Raw genomic sequence first — 19,235 nt, 5'->3', positions numbered from 1 at the left:
ATCTGGCTAGGAGTTTTTTGATTTATTAATCCTTTCAAAGAATCAGCTCCTCGTTTTGTTGATCTACTGTTTTTTGTTTTCATTTTCCCTATATCATTGATTTCTGCTCTAATCTTTATTATTTCTCTTCCCCTGTTGGATTTAGGGTTTATTTGCTGTTCTTTCTCCAGCCCCTTTAGGTGTATGGTTAGGTTGTGTATTTGAAACTTTTCTTGCTTCTTGAGGAAGGCCTGTATTGCTATATTCTTCCCTTTGGGATGCCTTTGCTGCATCCCAAAGATTTTGAACTGTCGTGTTTTCATTTTCATTTGCATCCCTGTATTTTTTAAAATTCTTCTTTAATTTCCTGGTTGAACCATTCATTCTTTAGCAGGAGGTACTTTACCTTCCATGTATCTGTGGTCCTTCCAAGTTTCCTCTTGTGGTTGACTTCAAATTTCATAGCATCGTGGCCTGAAAATATGCATGGTATCACCTCATTGTTTTTGTACTGGTTGACACCTGATTTCTGACCCACTTTGTGATCTATTCTGGAGAATGTTTCATGTGCTCTTGAAAAGAACGTGTATTCTTCTGTTTTAGGATGAAATGCTCTGAATATATCTGTTAAGTCCATCTGGTGCAGTGTGTTTTTCAACACCCTTGTTTCCTTGTTGATCTTCTGCTTAGATGATCTGTCCATTGCTGTGAGTTGGGTGTTAAAGTATAGCCAAAATATGGAAAGAGCCCAGATGTCTTTCGACTGATGAATGGATAAGATGATATGATACACACACACACACACACACACACACACACACACACACTGGAATATTACTCAGCTATCACAAAGAGTGAAATCTTGCCATTTGTATTGATGTGGATGGAACTAGAGGGTATTATGCTAAGCAAAATAAGTCAGTCAGAGAAAGACAAATACCATGTGATTTCACTCATATGTGGAATTTAAGAAAGAAAACAGATGAACACAGGGGAAAGGAAGGAAAAAATTAAAAAAAAATCAGAGAGGGAGGCAAACCATAAGACGCTCTTAACTATAGGAAACAAACTGGGGATTGCTGGAGTGGAGGTGGGTGGGGGATGGGTTAACTGGGTGATGAGCATTAAGGAGGGCGCTTGATGTAATGTGTCCTGGGTGTTATATGCAACTGACGAATCACTAAATTCCACCCCTGAAATTAATAATACCCTATATGTTAACTAAATTGAATTTAAATAAAACGTTTTTTTAAAAAATTTAAAAAAAATGTAGTATGGAACGTACAATGAAATGCTATTCAGCCTTACGAAGGAATAAAATTCTGATACATGCTGCAATGTGGATGAACCTTGAAGAAATTATGCTAATTGAAATAAGCCAGATACAAAAGGACAAACACTGTATGATTCCACTTCCATAAAGTACATAGTATAGTCAAATATATAGAGACAGAAAATCATACAGTAGTTACCAGGGTTTGGGGGTAAGGGAGAATGGAGATTTACTGTTTAATGGGTACAGAGTTTCAGTACGGGACCATAAAAAGTTCTAGTATTGATGGTTACACAACAATGTGAATGTATTTAATGCCACTGAACTGCACCCCTAAAAAATGGTTAACATGGTAAATTTTATGCTACATATATTTTGCCACAGTAAAAATAAAGCATAATTGACTCTTTAAACAAAAATTATAACAATGTGCTGTAAGGTTTGCAAAATATGTAACAGTAATATATATGGCAACATATAGAGCATAAACAGAAAGAGCATATGGGGAGAAAAGGAAGCTTACTATTATGAAATTTTAACAGTACTCATGAAGTGGTATGATGCTCCTTGATGGGAGATCATGATAAAGCAAGGCTGTGTATTATAAACCCTTAAGCAACCACTAAAATAGGAAATTAGTTTTAGCTACTGTGCCATCAAGAGAGATAATTGAAATCATAAAAGATATTCAATTATTCAAAAATAAGTTTAAAAAAGAGGGAAACGATAACAAAGGAAAGATTGGAAAGACAGCGTTCAAAAAGTGTGCTGACTAAAATAAACATAGTTCAAATATTAAGACACAAATAGTTTAAAAACAAATGTAAAATTTTATATATACATACATAAAATATTAACAGTAATCAAAAGGAACCCCGAGCAGCTATATTAATCTCAGACAAAGCAGACCTCAGAACAAAGAATATCAACATGTTTGCAGCAGATCATGTCATAATGATAAAGGGGCCAACTCATCAAGAGGACATAAAAATCCTGAACATTTCTGCATCTAACAGAGGCTCAACATACAAGAAGCAAAAAACTAACAGAGCTACAAGAAAAAACAGTAAAATCCACAATTATATTTGGAGATTTCAATAGTCCTCTCCCAGTAATAGAACAATAGGAAGAAAATCAGCAATGAGGTAGAAGAACTGAGCAAGGCCATCAATCACATGAAACATATCGGCACTTATAGAATACTTCATCTACAGAAAGCAGAACACATATTATATTTAAGGGTATGTGGAATATTCACCAAATTAAATCATATCTTGGTTCACGAAACAAGCCTTACAGACTTAAAAGAATGGAAATTTCCTCCCCCCACCCCGCAAAAAAAGTATGTTCTCAGACTATGTTGAACTTAATAACAGAAAAATCTGCTAACATTTGGAATTAAACAGCACACCACTAAGTAACCTGTGGGTCAATAAGAAAGTCTCATTTGAAATTAGAAACTAGTTTGAACTGAGCAATAATAAAAATACACTATATCAAAATTTGTGTGATGCAGCTAAAGCAGTGTTTACAGAGAAATATGTAGGATTAAATGCTTATGTTAGGAAAGAAGAAAGGACTCAAGTTAGTAATGTAAGATTCACTCCTAGGGAAGGAGAAAAAGAGGAACGAGGTGAAGTCAAATCTAGCAGAAAGAAGAAAATAAGATAAAAGCCAAAATTGTTCATTTGGGGTGGAGGATGAGGCTGGCTGGACAGCTGGCTCCTGCTTCTGAGGGGAGAGGGGTGGCTGGAATCCTGGTTGTGAGAGATGAGGGACTAGAGGTCTGGAATTTGGGGTCTGTTAGGGAAAAAAGAACTGAAGATCTAGACTTGTGGATGAGGAGGGTTGGGACAGATTGCTGAGATTCCTGAGTCCCCAGGGGGAAGGGAGGTCTGGAGGCCTGGTCTCCTGGGTCTGAATGGGGGAAGAACTGGGGATTTGAACTTCTAGGTCTGATGTAGGAGGAGCTGGGCTTGGACTCCTGCTCCCTGAACTCTTTGTCTTTCCCAGCCCCAGCAAAAGAGACCCTTGCTTTGCCTGGCAGCCCCCGGACAGGCTGAGAGAGGCCACCATGGCAGGATCCCTTCTCTTGCCCCTGCAGATCCTACTACTGACCTTAGTCCTGGGATCTGCTGGCCAAGAAGGTGACAAGACTGGGGAGAAGATTATTGATGGAGTCCCATGTACAAGAGGCTCCCAATCCTGGCAGGTGGCCCTGTTCAGAGGCAATCAGCCCCACTGTGGAGGTGTGCTGCCCACTACACGATGAGTGAATACAACGTGCACATGGGCAGTGATCAGCTGGGTGATTATAGAGCTCAGAAGATCCGGGCCACGAGGTCATTCCACCACCCGAGCTACTCCACTCAGACCCACGTTAATGACCTCATGCTTGTGAAGCTAAGTAGATGAGCCAGGCTATCATCGAGTGTGAAGAAAGTCAACATGCCCTTCTGCTGTGAACCCCCTGGGACCACATGCACCATTTCTGGCTGGGGCACAACCACCAGCCCTGATGTGACCTTTCCATCAGAACTCATGTGCACGGATGTCAAGCTCATCTCCTCCCAGGATTGCAAGAAGGTTTACAAGGACCTACTGGGAAAATCCATGCTGTGTGCTGGCATCCCCAACTCCAAGACCAACACCTGCAACGGTGACTCAGGGGGACCACTGATGTGCAAAGATACCTTGCAAGGCCTGGTGTCCTGGGGAACTTTCCCTTGTGGCCAACCCAATGACCCAGTGTCTATACCCAAGTCTGCAAGTATGTCAAATGGATAAATGAGACCATGAGAAAGCATCGCTAATCTCTGCATACCTCCCATCTCTCCATCCATATGCCCTCAACAAGAAATTCAAAGAAATAAGGACGTGATGAACTGTAGTCATATTTGACCTTACCTTTCCTCAAAGACGTATTAAAACCTCAACAATACGTCATATGTAAACCAATCAAGTTAGCAAAGATCTAAAACGAGCATGAAACACAAAAACGTCAGTGCTGGTAAAGACACAGTGAGACCAGCACTCTCAACCGGTGGGATTGTAAATTGTGCCATTTTCATGGAAGGCAGTTTGGCATGGTGGATTGAGACCCTTATTTACCAGGTCGTTGACCCTGTGATTCTAGTTGAGGAAGATATTACCCCCCCCCCAAGAAAAATCCAAAGTGTGGAGCAAGGTTTGAAATCATCACAACATTATTTATCATAGCAAAACAGTGGAAACACTGAACGTGTCCCAGATTAGTGGATTGTTTATGTAAACAATAGGCCTGTTTGGGACAGGGGTATTAGGAAGCTGTTAAGGATAATAAATTTGCAGAATTGTTAGTGTTATGCAAGAATGTCTGTGTTATATGATGGAACAAGAAAAAAGAAAGACACAAACGTTTGTGTGACTCTAGCCGTGTAAAATGAAATGTTTACAGGATAAAATCTGAAAAGACAAAAAAAAAAAAGATAAAAGCCAAAATCAAGGTGACTTGAGATCGAAAAACGATAGAGGAAATCACTGAAACAAACGAGAAAACTTGTATTTAACTTGGAGAAGATTAGTAAATTGGTAAACCTCTGGCAAGCCTGACAAACATAAAAGGTATGAAAATATAAATATCAATATGAAGAATGAAAAAAGAGATGTTGTTATAAACTTGGAAACGTTAAAACAAAATATTGCAAACAACCTTATGATGAAAACTGGAAAATTTGGGTAAAGATGGACTAATTCCTCGAGGAACAGAAACTACTAAAATGCCCCAAAGATCAAGTAGATAACATGAATATTCCTATAACTGTTAAATAAATTGATTTTGTAGACAAATACATTCTGAAAAGGAAAGCTCTGTGTACTCATGGTTTCATTGGGAGATCCTTCCGAACAGTTGAAGAAATAATACCTACTGTATACAAACTTGTGCAGAAAACTGAAGAGGAAGGAATACTTCAAAAATCCACAACTTATTTTAAGAGGCTGAAATTACCCTGGTACTAAGATCAGATAAAGACATGACCAAAAATGAGATCTGCCGTCCAATACCCTTAAAAAACATGGATGCAAAAAAAAAAAATGTCAAAAAATGTTAGGGGATCATATCCAGCACAATATTATAAGGAATGATACACCACGACCAAGGGAAATATAGGCCATTTCAATATTTGGAAATTAATCAATGTAATGCACCATATTAACAGATTAAAAAAGAAAAAAAACACATGAGTATCACAGTAGATGCAGGAAAAGCATTTGACAAAGTGCAACATGCATTCATGATTAAAACTCTCGTTAAAGTAGGAATTGAAGGGTACTTCCTCAAACAGATAAACACATTTACAAAAAAACCTACAGCTAACATTACACTCAACGTTAAATTACTGAATTACCGAATGCATTGTGCCTGAGATCAGGAACAAGGTAAAGAAGTTCCTAACATCGCACTGAAAGTCTGAGCCAATGCAATAAGTCAAGACAAAGAAATAAAAATGCATACAGTTTGGAATGGAAGAAGTAACATGATTCTCACTCACAGTCAACATGATCGTCTACATAAAGAGGAAAAATAATCTACAAAAGAACTTCTAAAACCAATAAGGGAGTTTAACAAGGTGGCAGGATACAAGGTTAACACACCAAAATCAAACTTATTTCTACCCTAGAAATGTCTAATTTTATGCAAAACAATGAACCTCACATATGCTCGACATTTTATGAAGAAATAAACTCAAAGTGGATCAAAGGTGTAAATATAAAACTACGAAACTTTTAGAATAAAGCGTAGAATAAGACATAATAAATTAGGGATAGGCAAGGACTTCTTAGATGCAACATAAAAATAATGATCCATAAATGAAATAATTGATAAATTGGGCAAATTTGAGATTGAAAACTTTTGTTCTACCAAAGACACTGTTAAAGAAGGAAAGAATAAACTTCAGCCTAGAAGAAACTATTTGCAAATCAAATATCTGAAACAGGATTTGTATGCAGAATATATAAAGAACTCTCAAAACTCAACAATAAGTAAACAAACAACCTAGCTGTAAAGTGAGCAACAGACATTGCAGCTTCAAGCAAGATGATATAAGGATGGCACATAAGCACGTGAACAGTGTTCAACATCATTAGCTATTAAGAAAATGCAAACAAAACTAGCCAACCCACACCTTTTTGGATGACTAAAATCACACATGCACGTGCTTACACACACACACACACACACACACACACACACACACACACACACACACACAATTACCAAGAGTTGCGGATGTGCTGCCAGTGTGAATGCTAAAATTTGGGGCCATCCTGGAACATGGCTTGGCAGTTACTTCTAAATTTACAACCTGGCACTTAACATATGATCCCACAATCCAACTCCCGAGTTTCTAACCTGAAAACCTGAAAATTTATGTTCACCAAAAAAGCCTGTGTGCAAGTGTTTATAGCAAGTCTATGCATAATTCTACAAAAGCTGGAAACAACCTAAATGCCTTTCAATGAGTGAACTTTCAGTGAGTGAATGGATAAAACAAATCATGGTACACCCATACAATTAAATTGAATGGACTGTTATTGATGCATGCAACAACTTGGATGGATCACAAAGTGCTGCATGGTTTAATATGTATATGAATATATACTTATATATATATATATAAACACATATATGTATAATTCTCAAAGTGACAAATCCATACTGATGGAGAATACATCTGTGGTTGCTGGGGGTTGGGGCCAAGGTGGTGGTGGTGATGGAATAGTTCTGTATACTCATTGTGGTGATGGTTACACTAATCTATACATTTGTTAAAATTCATATAATTTTATGCCAAAAGGAAAATAAAATTTGAAAAAGCAAAAATTTAAAAACTATGCACATACACACACACTATACCACTACACACCTATTAGAATGGCTGTAGTTAATTGTGTTGATTTTAGGGGCGCCTGGGTGGCTCAGTTGGTTAAGCGACTGCCTTCGGCTCAGGTCATGATCCTGGAGTCCCGGGATCGAGTCCCGCATCGGGCTCCCTGCTTGGCGGGGAGTCTGCTTCTCCCTCTGACCCTCCCCCGTCTCATGTGCTCTCTCTCTCTCTCTCTCATTCTCTCTCTCTTTCAAATAAATAAATAAATAAATAAATAAATCTTTTAAAAAATGTGTTGATTTTATCAAGTGCTGGCAAGGATGTGAAGGAACTAGAACTTGAATGCACTGCAGGTAGAAAATGTAAAATGTTACAAGTACATTGGCAAAGGGGTTGGCAGCGTTTTAGTCCATATAGGCTGCTATAACAAAATACCACAGACTGGGTGGAAATGCAGTTGTTACAGTTCTGGAGGCTGGGAAGTCCAACATCAAGGGAGCCAAGATGGCTACCTTTTGTCAAGGGCCTTCTTCCTGGTTCATACCAGGTGCCTTCTCACTGTGTTCTCACTTGGTGGAAGGGGTGAGCTCGTTCTCTGGAGCCTCTTTTACAAGGGCATTAATGCCAATTTTGAGGGCTCTGCCATCATGACCTAGTCACCATCTAAAGGCCCCCCTTCTAACAACATCATATTGGGCATTAGGATTTCAACATGTGAATATTGGTTGGGGGGAACACAAACATTCACACCATAGCAGGCAGTTTCTTAAAATATTACACATACACTTATCATATGATCTGGTCATTCTAGTCCTAAGAAATTGCCCAAGAGGAAGGAAAGCATATGTACAGACAGAGGCTTATATAAGAATGTTCAGAGCAGCTTTATTTGGAATAACCAAATAGTGAAACATTCCTAATGTCCATCAACACATGAACTGATAACACAAAACCAGTGATATTTCCGTGTAATGGAATACTCCTAGTAATAAAAGGGAATGAGATATTGATACACACAATAACATCAATAGATCTCAACATGCTGAGTGTAAGAAGTCAGAAAGAAATGAGCAAACTAATGATGTACTATACCTTGGCTAATTGAATTAAAAAAAAAAAAAGAAATGAGCATATACACTATGATTAAAGTTATTTAAAATTCCAGAAAATACTAATAAATATAGACACAAAGCAGATCAGTGGCTGCCTGGGGGGACTGGAAAAAGTGAGGAGAGTTAGGAGGCAGGGATTACAAAGGAGCAGGGGCAGGAAATTCATCCCATCAAAATGTTACATTAGTGGTCATCCCTTGGGGGGGCGGTGTGTGGAAGGAAAGGACAATAAATAGGATTACACAGAGTGCCTCCAAGTTACTGGCAAGATTCTAGTCCTTCACAAGGGCAGTGATCATGTATTCTGCCATATTAATGTACAAATTAGAAAAAAATAAGTTTTATACACCCTTCCGTATGTGTGAAGCATTTAAGAAAATACATGTAAACACCAGAATAATATGTCTATTTATATATATCATACAAACAATTGTAACTACAGAGTTATTTTATAGGCCAGGGATTCGTAGAGTTTTAGAGATGGATGAACTACTATGATCATCAACTGCGAACCCCTCAGTGTACATCAAGAATAGTGAAGGTGTTATACATAAACAATGAATCATGGAACACTACATCAAAAACTAATGATGTACTGTATGGTGACTAACATAACATAATAATAAAGAAAAAAAGAATAGTGAAGGGACTTGCCTCAGGTCGAACAGCAAAGACTTAAGCCGCCTTACGTCCACAGGAGTGCTCTTTTCATGACTTCCTTTTTCCATCTCTTGAGCTAGCTCTCTTTCTATGACTCCAGTTAAGCCCTCTGCCCCCACACTAATAAAAAACATGCCTACATGCATAAACATCTACCCACCTACCTACCTACGTATACACATGGCGAGCTGTTAATGTTGAATAACCCACTCTTGTGGGAGGGAGGCAAATTTGTAGCACGCACTTACCAATTTTTCTGATCTAATTTCTCCTATCATGGCTGATTTCAGACTACGAACATGATGTCACTGAATGCAGAATTTTGGAAGAGATGTGCCATAGAACACCATTTATAGTTTTATCACCATACAGATACAGTAGATGAAAATAGCCTCAAGAGCACAGATTAATAGTAAAATGTAGTAAAATAATTAGGAAAAAACACACTTTGAGGGTTTAGTACCTTTGGTTTTAATATAATTTATTTAACTGTAAGTCTGTATAATTTGATATTTACTAATGGTATGCTTGCCAACTGGCTCACAAAATTTCCTAAAATTTTAATGATTGACCATCACCAGCCACTTTGAGCTGACTCTAGCATACCACTGCTGCATAAATAAATTCAAACTTTGGTGTGTGCTTCAAAAGTTCCTTAGAGGATTTATTTCCTCCCCACCATAAAGCAAGCAGATTGAGCTTGCATGGCCCTTATTTGCAACATTTTAGAATTTGGAAAAATAGTGGGTTAATTTTATAGACCATTCATTTATCACCCTCACCAAGTAAATGGTAAAATTGAATAGCCAACATGTATGTAGAGTCCAAAATTTGAAATAAAGTAATTTGTGCCTACTCTATATAGGTGACAGATTGATGCTGAGATCACATTTCTCCAGATGTGTCTTCCTGTTTATTTAAAACTCTGTGTTCCATCCCTTCCTTCCTCCCTCCCTCCCTCCCTCCCTCCTTCCTTCCTTCCTTCCTTCCTTCCTTCCTTCCTTCCTTCCTTCCTTCCTTCCTTCTTTCCATTTGTCATGGTTTTCCAGAGGAAGACAACCAATAGTAAGTAGAGACAGATAAGAGAGATAGAAATAGAGATGGATAGATAGATAAATGATAGATAGATATAGATAGATAGATAGATAGAAAGATAGATAGATAGATGATAGATGATACATAGATGATGGATAGATAGATAGATAGATAGATAGATAGATAGATAGATAGATAGCTTATGGATAGATGATAGATGATAGATAGATAGATAGATAGATAGATAGATAGATAGATAGATAGATAGACAGATGAGAGATAGATATTTTACAGAATTGGCTCACATGATTATAGAGTTGTAATAACAATTTTTGATATTCTGTAATAGATGTTTTGGCATCTTAGGGTCATGGGGCCATGTTAATGACCCAAGGTTGTTTTCACCTCAGTCGGACGCTTAACCGACTGAGCCACCCAGGCGCCCCTAAAAGGCTTATCATTTAAAAATAAATTTTTTTTTCTGTTTCAGTCACAACATTGTGCTGACCCTGAGTCAGCAAAGTCCATCCAGGCCCATTATAAAAGGTGAAAACATTATCTACTGTGAAGAGTCAACAAGGAGCACACAGGAAGGTGTGCTCTTCAAGGAGGGAGCCCTTCAAGGATTCTGGGGCTCCTCACAAAAATTTATTTCTCACAGTTGTGGCAAAGGGTGTGCCCTGCGGACCCTCCCAGGGTGGGTGAATATGTCTTAAATGACAAATCTACTCCAACATTCAAATCTCCTTAAGACTTTGAATCCTTTCTTCGACACTAAACCAAGGGCGGGTCTTTCATTTTTAGTTCACTTACTGTGAACCGCATTTTGGATCATGTGTTTACCAACCAAACAACATCTCAGAGCCCTTTCTGACTCTCTATGCTGCAACATTAAACGAAGCATCTCTGCTTAGTGGGCCCATGTCCATAAATTCACCCCAATCCAACTTTATGTTCCTTACACCATTATCCCACACCCTTAATATCCATTCCCACACATGTCTCCCTACTTCTGTCTGCATAAATTAGAAAAAATGTAGCACACCTTCTCACGGGTTACACTTTTTACCTCACCTTTAGGGGCCTGCTGGGACTTGAGTCTTGTTATAGGTCTAGAAGCAGAGAGAGGTGGTGGGGGATGGGTCCTGAGGAACACCAGCAGTGTCTTTCAAGGAAACTTCCTGGGGCTTTATGCCTTCCATTAGACTTTCCTCAGGCAATGCAAGGTTGGAGAGGCTCTGAGGAGAGTTTCTCCCCAGACTGGGGTTGGAGAGGCTGTGACTCATGAGACTTTAGGGGTTCAATGTTCCCAGTTTCATCAGGGTCTTCCCCCGTGTTCCCATCCCACTTTTAGAATTCCATTCCTTCCCAATCGATGCCTTCCCTTTAATGATAGATATATGGTGAGGTTAGGAATTCAAGTTCCATTGTAATTCAGCCATAGGATGAGATTCTCATAGGATAAAATTCTGGGTTTTGTTTTTCAGCAATTTCAGCCCTGTGGCTACAGGAGATAAGGTGTCTCTTTTCAGGGCAGACATTGAAGCTTTCGGGTTATTTATGAAGTGCTTGAGCAAGGAATTCGAATTTCTGAGCCCCTTTTCTTTTCCCACTTTGTCCAGTGACATTAGGAACAACCAACAATTTTCATTATACTCCTTAGTTTCACAAAAATGTTTTAAGGTATCATGTACATGGCCTGTCAGATCCTTGCCTCTTATCAGTATTTGATTAGGAGTATCCAATAGAGATATTTTGTGTATCTCTATTGCCACATCAGACCGTGGACTATCGGTGTGCTCTTTACTATTGGAAATAGAGTTATTAGTGTCTTTAAATATAATCAAATTACAGAGCCAACTTCAAAACTCCACAACCAAATCAGAAAACTCATCTTTAAGATTCTGTTCTCTAGAAACAGTTCCGGTGTCAAAATCTGCATGAGTCAGGGTTCTGCAGAGAAACCGAACCAATAGGATGCATGAATGTGTGTGTACGTGCACACGTGTGTGCGTGTAGAGACAGAATGACAGAGACAGAGAGATACAGACAGAAAGAGAGAAAGAGAGAGAGAGACAGAGACAGAGAGAAAATTATTTCAAGGAACGGGATAGGGAAGGCATTTATATTTCCTCCTTACATGACGGAAGACTATATCTCCCCCCTCGCCTCCCCACACACTCGCTCTCTCTCTCTCTCTCTCTCTCTAAAATCAATCAACCGATAAATCTTAAAAACATAAGTGATAATGGATTAGACAGCACATCTTAAACCTGAATTAACCTCCATTTCATTGACAGCTTTTTAATAATAGGAATTATATAATACGCTTCACAGGGTAGATGGAGAGAAGTGCAGAGTAATAGACAGAACCTGATGATTTCAATGAAAATAATGCAATGGACACAGCAAATTAAACCTTAAAGTTGAATTAGTAATTCATATCATATTAATTTGTTTTTCACAAAGCCTTTCTTCTTGCATAAAATACACATAGAACCAGGAAAGTTTAATAGAGCTCCGTGATGGCTCCAAAGCACTTTCCTGTATATCATGCAAACAACAACAGGAGATTCGAGAGGGCATATTCAGTCCAACTCAGTGAATCTCATTGGCATCTTCGTGCCTGGTACTGTGCTAGCGACTGTAAGAAATCCACAGATGTAGCCACTTTGAGGGAGGTGGGGGAAGGCATATATTTAATCCCCAAGTACACATTTGTGGTGGCCCTTTATACAGTCAGCACTGTTCCAGGCACCATGGTACTCAGAGAGGAAACCGAGAGAAGAAACTTAATGTGTTCACTCTTTCTTTAAAAAAAAAAAAAAAAAGATTTATTTATTTATTTGAGAGAGAGAGAGAGCAGGGGGAAGGGCAGAGGGAAAAGGAGAGAGAGAATCTGAAGCAGACTCTCCGCTGAGCACAGAGCCTGACGTGGAACTCGATCTCAGGACCCCGAGATCATGACATGAGCCGAAATCATGTGCCGGACTCTCAACCAACTGAGCCACCTAAAGCTGCCCCTAAAGTGTTCACTCTTTAGTGAGCTTTAGTGAGCTTAGAATCTAGTGGGAATAATAGTGAGACAGAAAGCCTTACACATTAGGGAAGAAGTAGAGTAGCCATTAATCTTTGGGCTGTAATTGCAACCAGATTTCGAAGAAGAAAGAGATTGGGGTCGACTGGTGCATTTGGAAAGGGAGTGGGAGGGGATTGCAAAACTGAGATTCAGAAGGAAGATAGGATTTGTACAGACAGAGGAGAGGAAAGAAGGTATATTTCTAGGAGAATGAGGAAAAAAGTGAACACGGGCACAGAGATGGGAATGAGCATGGCAAATATGGGAAGCATCAAGAAGAGCTCTCAGGACATGAAAGAAAGAACTGTTGACAATATCATAGAACTGGCCTTGTGGGACAGTGGAGCATACAGTGGACTAAGAACCAGAGGGCCTGAATTCCCAAAGGTATTATCCTGGTTCTGCACTTACTACATGGGTGTCCTTGGTTAGGTCAGTTAGATGCTTTGTGCCCTGGTGCCCTGACTTACTCACAGTCATGTGAGGATACTGACAGTAGCCTGCTTCTCTCTCAGGCTTGTTGTAAAAACCACAAGAGATGATGCCTGAAGACGTGTTTTTTTTTATTTAATTTAATTTTATTATTTATTATTTTTTATTCATTTATTTCAGAGTGAGAGAGAGAGCGAGCGCACAAGCAGGGGGAGCGGCAGGCAGAGAGAGAGGGAGAAGCAGGCTCCCCGCTGAGCAAGGAGCCTGATGCGGGGCTCAACCCCAGGACCCTGGGATCATGACCTCAGCGGAGGGCAGATGCTTAACTGAATGAGCCACCCAGGTGCCCCAAGAAGTGTTTTTTACATAGTAAAATAAAAATGAGGATCCCTTTCTTCCATTTGGTATTACACCGGCATGTCCAAGTAATGGCTCCTGAGTCTACAACAGGGTTCGTTTTCTAGTTGGTTGCAGGCAGAAGGTTACTGCATATGGGAACAGGGGCTGCTGATTAGTTGATATGAAGGCAATTTTTGCCCCTGAAGAGGGGCAGGCCCGGGAGCCTGAACACAGGGGAGACAGATCATCCATGCAAGAGGTGTTTCTTGGGTTCTCTGCTGGGTTGTATGACCTCTCTGAAAGAGGTCCCTGTTCTCTGACATCAGATGAAACAACTGACAAAACTGTACACGAAGGCCGGTGAGGTGTGGTGGAAAGAGACCTGGACCTGGAATGAAATCTATCTGAGATCAGATTTTAGATCTTGTTATCTCTGGGCCCCAGTTCCCTCATCTGTCAAACTGAAGTAAAAACAACACCTGCCCCACTTCCTTATAGAGTGGGTTGTTGCAAGGCTCAAATGCACAACATGTGAGAGGTTTCTGTAAACTCTAAAGTGGTAGGCCAACTTGGCTTATTTTCATTTTTCTTATTAATAAAGGAAAACTGAGTTTTCTGACCAGTTGCCATCTACTATTTTAGCGTGCTCTATCATCATTTCTGAAAGGTAATATTTCAGTAGAGCTAGCTGTATCTTACCATGGTATTAACACTGTAGTTAGGCTGAATTCTTGGGGTTTCCATATAATTAAGTCAGAACCCCAATTTAGGATGAAGATCACAGAGTTATAAACCATTCGGGGGTCGGGGTGTGTGGGGGGGAGTCTGGATCTGCAGTTAAAAACACAAGGCAAATTCGCTCAGTTCTATTTTACTCCACCTGATCATTTATTTGCTTTCTGTGGGCAAGAACACAGAGCTTGACAAGGTTTTCAGGATGTCCCAGTTAACAAAAGTGTTCCCACTCAGCTTCACTACCCTACAACCCTAACACTAGCCTGGATAAACCTGCACTAGTTTAGGGTCCTCTCAGTACTAGCATTCTAGCCCTGGCAGGCTTCCCCAATCCCTCTGCAGGAAAACAAAACAAAAAAACAACCCACAGTGGGCTTCTTTGACTGGGCCTTAATTTCATGTGGTTGTCATTTTGTCTGAAATTACACAAAATGCCTCAGCCACATACAGAGCTCACAAGGAGTTGGAAGAGGAACAGGGCTTTGTGAAAGTATTTAGAGAGTGCCCTTAGAAGGCTGGGAATATCTCCAACCAAGGGAGAGAGATGGAAAGTGGGTCCTCTCTCCCCACCCACTCAAACAAGCAAGAGAGTCTTCAAGAAGACCACTTCCTAGGGCTTCAAATGCACCCCTCTCCATGAGGGACCAAGAGGTGCTGTGACGTGGGCACCTGGAGATCGAGGCAGAGTGCATCTGCCCCACCCCCCAGCTCAGGCAGCCTCTAGGACCCCACTGAGACGTCACCGCGGCAACCACTGTTTGGTCCTCGTCCTGTTGCCCCAGGAGACACCACAGGCCTTTCCAAGAGTCTCAGAGTGAAGCCAAAGAGTCCTGGGCCCCGACCCAAGACCCTTCCTTCCAGAGCGAGGCTCCTGCCTCCAGACCGAGGCCCTTCCCCCCTCCCTCTCCCCCCCATCACCGAGGACCAAATTTCCCTCAGGTTCTCCGAGAAAGGAGAACAAGGACAGCCTCATGAGTGAGGTGGGAGAGGTCACCCTCACGGAGGTGACCGCCTCCGTCTCGCCTCAAGCCACGCAGAAACTCCTGGTTTCCTTGGGAGGCGGAGATCCTCCCCGGGCACCAGTCGCAGGCAACCTCAGCGGAGATGCGATCCCCAAGGCCACCGCGGCAGCAGGCGCCAAGGGAAAGGTGCCCAGAAAGGTCATCGCCAAGAGGGTGCGAGGCTCCGTCAAGTGGTTTAACGTGAAGAATGGGTACGGTTTCATCAGCAGGCATGATACGCAGGAAGATGTGTTCGTTCACCAGACGGCCATCACCCGAAACAACCCTCACAAATACCAAAGCAGCGTGGGCGACGGCGAGACAGTCGAGTTCGACGTGGTGCAGGGTGAGCGGGGCGCCGAGGCCGCTAACGTGACCGGGCCAGCAGGTGCCCCGGTGCAGGGCAGCCGCTACGCTGCCAACCGCCCCCGCTTCCGCGGGGACTTCTACATTCGCTGCCGCGCACCGCCCCCACGAGGTCCCAGGGGCGCTGAGGAGGACGTCCACGAAGGTGAAGCCAGTGGCGAAGGCTTCATCGAGGCCCAGGGCCAGAGGCGCCGCCTGCCCGGCGGACCCCAAGACCAAAGGCTGCGGCGCTTCCCGTCGTTCCGCAGGACCTCCGCCGTGTCCCGCCGGCCATCGATCCTCGCTCCCACCAGCGACCCGAGGTCCACCCACCTGCCCGGGTCCGCCCCAGCCTCAAGGCCCGAGAACGCCCCGCGGCGAGGGCCAGGCCCCAGCTACCTGCTGAGTCGCCCTAGGGGCCAAGGCACCGCCGCTCCTGGTCCAAGACCCTCAGCGGGCATCTCTGAGGAGCTGGAGGCGGAAGACAAGGAAAGCGGGCCTGAGGCCAGCGGTCCGCAGCGGAAGCCCCCGCCACGCTACGGATCCTGCCGCCCCAACAACCCACGCCGCCGTCCACAACAGGCGCCTGGTGCCCAGGGCCAGGACACCGTGGGAGGAGAAGGCAAGATCGGGAAGAGCCCTGCTGAAACACCCGCTTTTGTTGCTTTGGTTGCTTTGGTTGCTGTGGCCAAGAAGAGCAGCGCCGCTGAGGAGGAGGACGCCTTGGTCGCCGAAGTCCCCACTGCCACCCAGGCCAAGTAACAACAGCCTGGCTCCCTCCCCAGGGACTCCCAGGCCTGGGCTACAGGGGATGTCCCCTTAAGGAGATGATGCCCTTTAATGCAATGCAGTCCAAACATCCACCTTGACTGTTAGATTTGTGCCCTGAGAAAAAAAATACATGCCCCTTCCCCAAGGTTTGAGGAAAAACTACAAGATCTATATATTTCTAAATTCCCTCTTACCATCTGTGTTGGTAATTTCTGTACACAGACACACGCACACACAGACACACACACACACACACACACACACACACACCACACACACACACCACACACACACACCCATGCACACACTTATTCTTTTAAAAGATCTGACCAGGACCACAGCTATTATTCTGTGTCACCAAGGGAATTAGTTGAAGTACTTATAAAAATTCTTTTTTATTTTTAATACAAAAACAAAGATGATCTGATATTGAAGATTACCTTACATTGCTGTGTGATGTTAACTCACCTGAGTGGTCATTATCTCAATAAATCACTTCATGTTGCTATTATCTGTTATTGTCTGATGTTTTAAAAAATCTTGTCACCACATAATTGTATTGAGGTAGTCCTTTCAGTTTGTTTCAGAACCAGTTTTAGCAAACATCATACCTATTGTTCTGTGTACAAGACATGACTGTAAGGCTAATTGTGGACTTACGGGGGGGGGCGGTGAAAGACTCAAGGGTGTTCTAAAGGATTAGAACATTAGGGAGGGTATGTGCTATGGTGAGCGCTGTGAATTGTGTAAGACTGATGAATCACAGACCTGTACCCCAGAAACAAATAATACATTATATGTTAATAAAAAAAAAAAAGAAAGAAAGTGGCTGCTAGAATTCCAGCCATCATGACAATGTTGTGTGCCTGATAAAAACGGCAATGCAAAAGGGAAAATAGGGGGCTTTTTCAGCTGAGTAAATCCCCCTCAAGCTGCATTCCCAGGAATCACCCCCAACACTTGTGGATATAATATTTTCTTTCACACAGCGAGGTGCCTGGCAAAAACTGAGGGAAGGGATAATGACTGTTGGTGGGGGCAAATGGCAAATCTGCTAGGGCCAGCAACAATTTGCTCCCCAAATAGCATACAGTGCGGCCATCCCTAAGCCTAAATTGGTTCCTATCACTTGCTAGAACAAAATCCTATAATGGCTTCTCTTTTCTCTAAGAATAAAATTCAATCTACCCACCTATGGCCCTGCATCATCAGATCCCTGACTAGTTCTTCGGACCTCATCTCCTGCCATTCTCCCCTTTGTTCACTAAGGAATCACCACATGGGATTTTGTTCTGTTCATAAAGAATGCCCACCTCACTCCCTTCTGAGACACCAGGAAGTGGACTCTTACTTCATATTTCCATATGGCTGTCTCTTTCTCGTCATTTGGGACTGAGTCCAAAAGCCACACATCCCTCAACAGTCTAAGTATAGTAATAATAACTAGTCAATTTCTATCCCATTGCCTATTTGTCTGAAAGTGTCTTCTGTGTTCAATTTTTATTATCGCCCCCAACAGAATGTAAATTTCTGAGAGTAATAACTTGGTTTCTCTCGTTCACCTCTGTATTCCTACTTCCCAGGACAGGATGAGACACACACATTAGGTACTCAGCAATTATTTTTTGAGTAAATGATTGAATGCGTACACGACATGGTACGCATGGGGATTTACTCAGCTCACTTGCATCAGGGAAGCCAGCAAAGGTAAGATTTCTTACATCCTCTTAAATCCCTAATTTCAATATTTTCACAGAAACCTGAATTTAGAGAGCCAAGCAGGTGCAGCTTGGACTGGACACATCCTCCTCTTACTCAATTAGAAATTTCCCAATGATGTCCCAGAATAATTTTCAAGTTGGCTTACTGTGATAGGCCATGAGGTGTGCAAAATTTTCACTAAGCTCCATTTTAGAGTGTTCAGAGAGACCAAGCAGCCTTCTTGGTGGTCCCATAATCTACCTAATTGGAAGTCATATCCAGATTTATCCCGGTATACTTTTACATAATCTGGTGTTTGTCATTAAAGTTTGCCCAAGGGTTCAACAAAATGATCCAGAGTAACTAGATTGCCTTTAACTTGTTTAACCGATCAAACTTGAGTGAGAGCAGTCTCTTTAGCATAGTGGCCAGCCAAAACATTTCCTTCTGCCTCATGGGCTTGTTCCCTAGTATGAACTTCCAGATTAATTGCATCCAAATTTTCCTGGAAAGGAGAAAGGCATCAGACACAAAGGTTGAAAGTGTTGTTTTGTTGTTGTTTGTTGTTTTTTTTCCATAGCATGACAAAATCATGAAACACACCAAAGGTTTATCTGCTGCCATGCCTCTGTTAGCCGTTGTATGTCTTGCTAGCTGACAGGCTTGTGTCAAGCCTATAACTTTAGCTTGTTGTTCTGACTTGACTTCAGAAAAGAGATCGGTTTCTACAAGTTCTTGGGAAATGGTGACTGCACAACCAGCTTGAAAATATTTTTGTTCTGTCTTAAGATGTGACCCACCTACAGAGACTTCTACATCTGGGCCTTGTCAAAGAGTTTCAAGGGGATCAGAGCAAGGTAGAGGAAGTTCTTGGGTTAAGGCGAGACAATGACGACGCTTTCC

The 19,235-nt window shown here is 41.9% G+C and overlaps 1 protein-coding gene and 1 pseudogene across 1 annotated transcript; both read left to right on the top strand.

Annotated features, from left to right (window-relative positions):
- Positions 1 to 3,326: 3,326 nt before the first annotated feature.
- On the top strand, positions 3,327 to 4,065 carry LOC113931474 (annotated as a pseudogene).
- Positions 4,066 to 15,328: 11,263 nt separating this feature from the next.
- Positions 15,329 to 17,127, top strand: LOC113931044 (Y-box-binding protein 3-like). Its single transcript, XM_035725678.1, has one exon. The coding sequence runs from the start codon at positions 15,486 to 15,488 to the stop codon at positions 16,620 to 16,622; it is 1,137 nt and encodes a 378-aa protein (XP_035581571.1). The 5' UTR covers positions 15,329 to 15,485; the 3' UTR covers positions 16,623 to 17,127.
- Positions 17,128 to 19,235: the final 2,108 nt, after the last annotated feature.

Source organism: Zalophus californianus, chromosome X (genome assembly GCF_009762305.2).
Source record: "Zalophus californianus isolate mZalCal1 chromosome X, mZalCal1.pri.v2, whole genome shotgun sequence".
NCBI classification, from domain to species: Eukaryota; Metazoa; Chordata; class Mammalia; order Carnivora; family Otariidae; genus Zalophus; species Zalophus californianus.
Note: the sequence above shows the minus strand (reverse complement) of the source record. Positions and strands in the feature narration are given on the sequence as shown.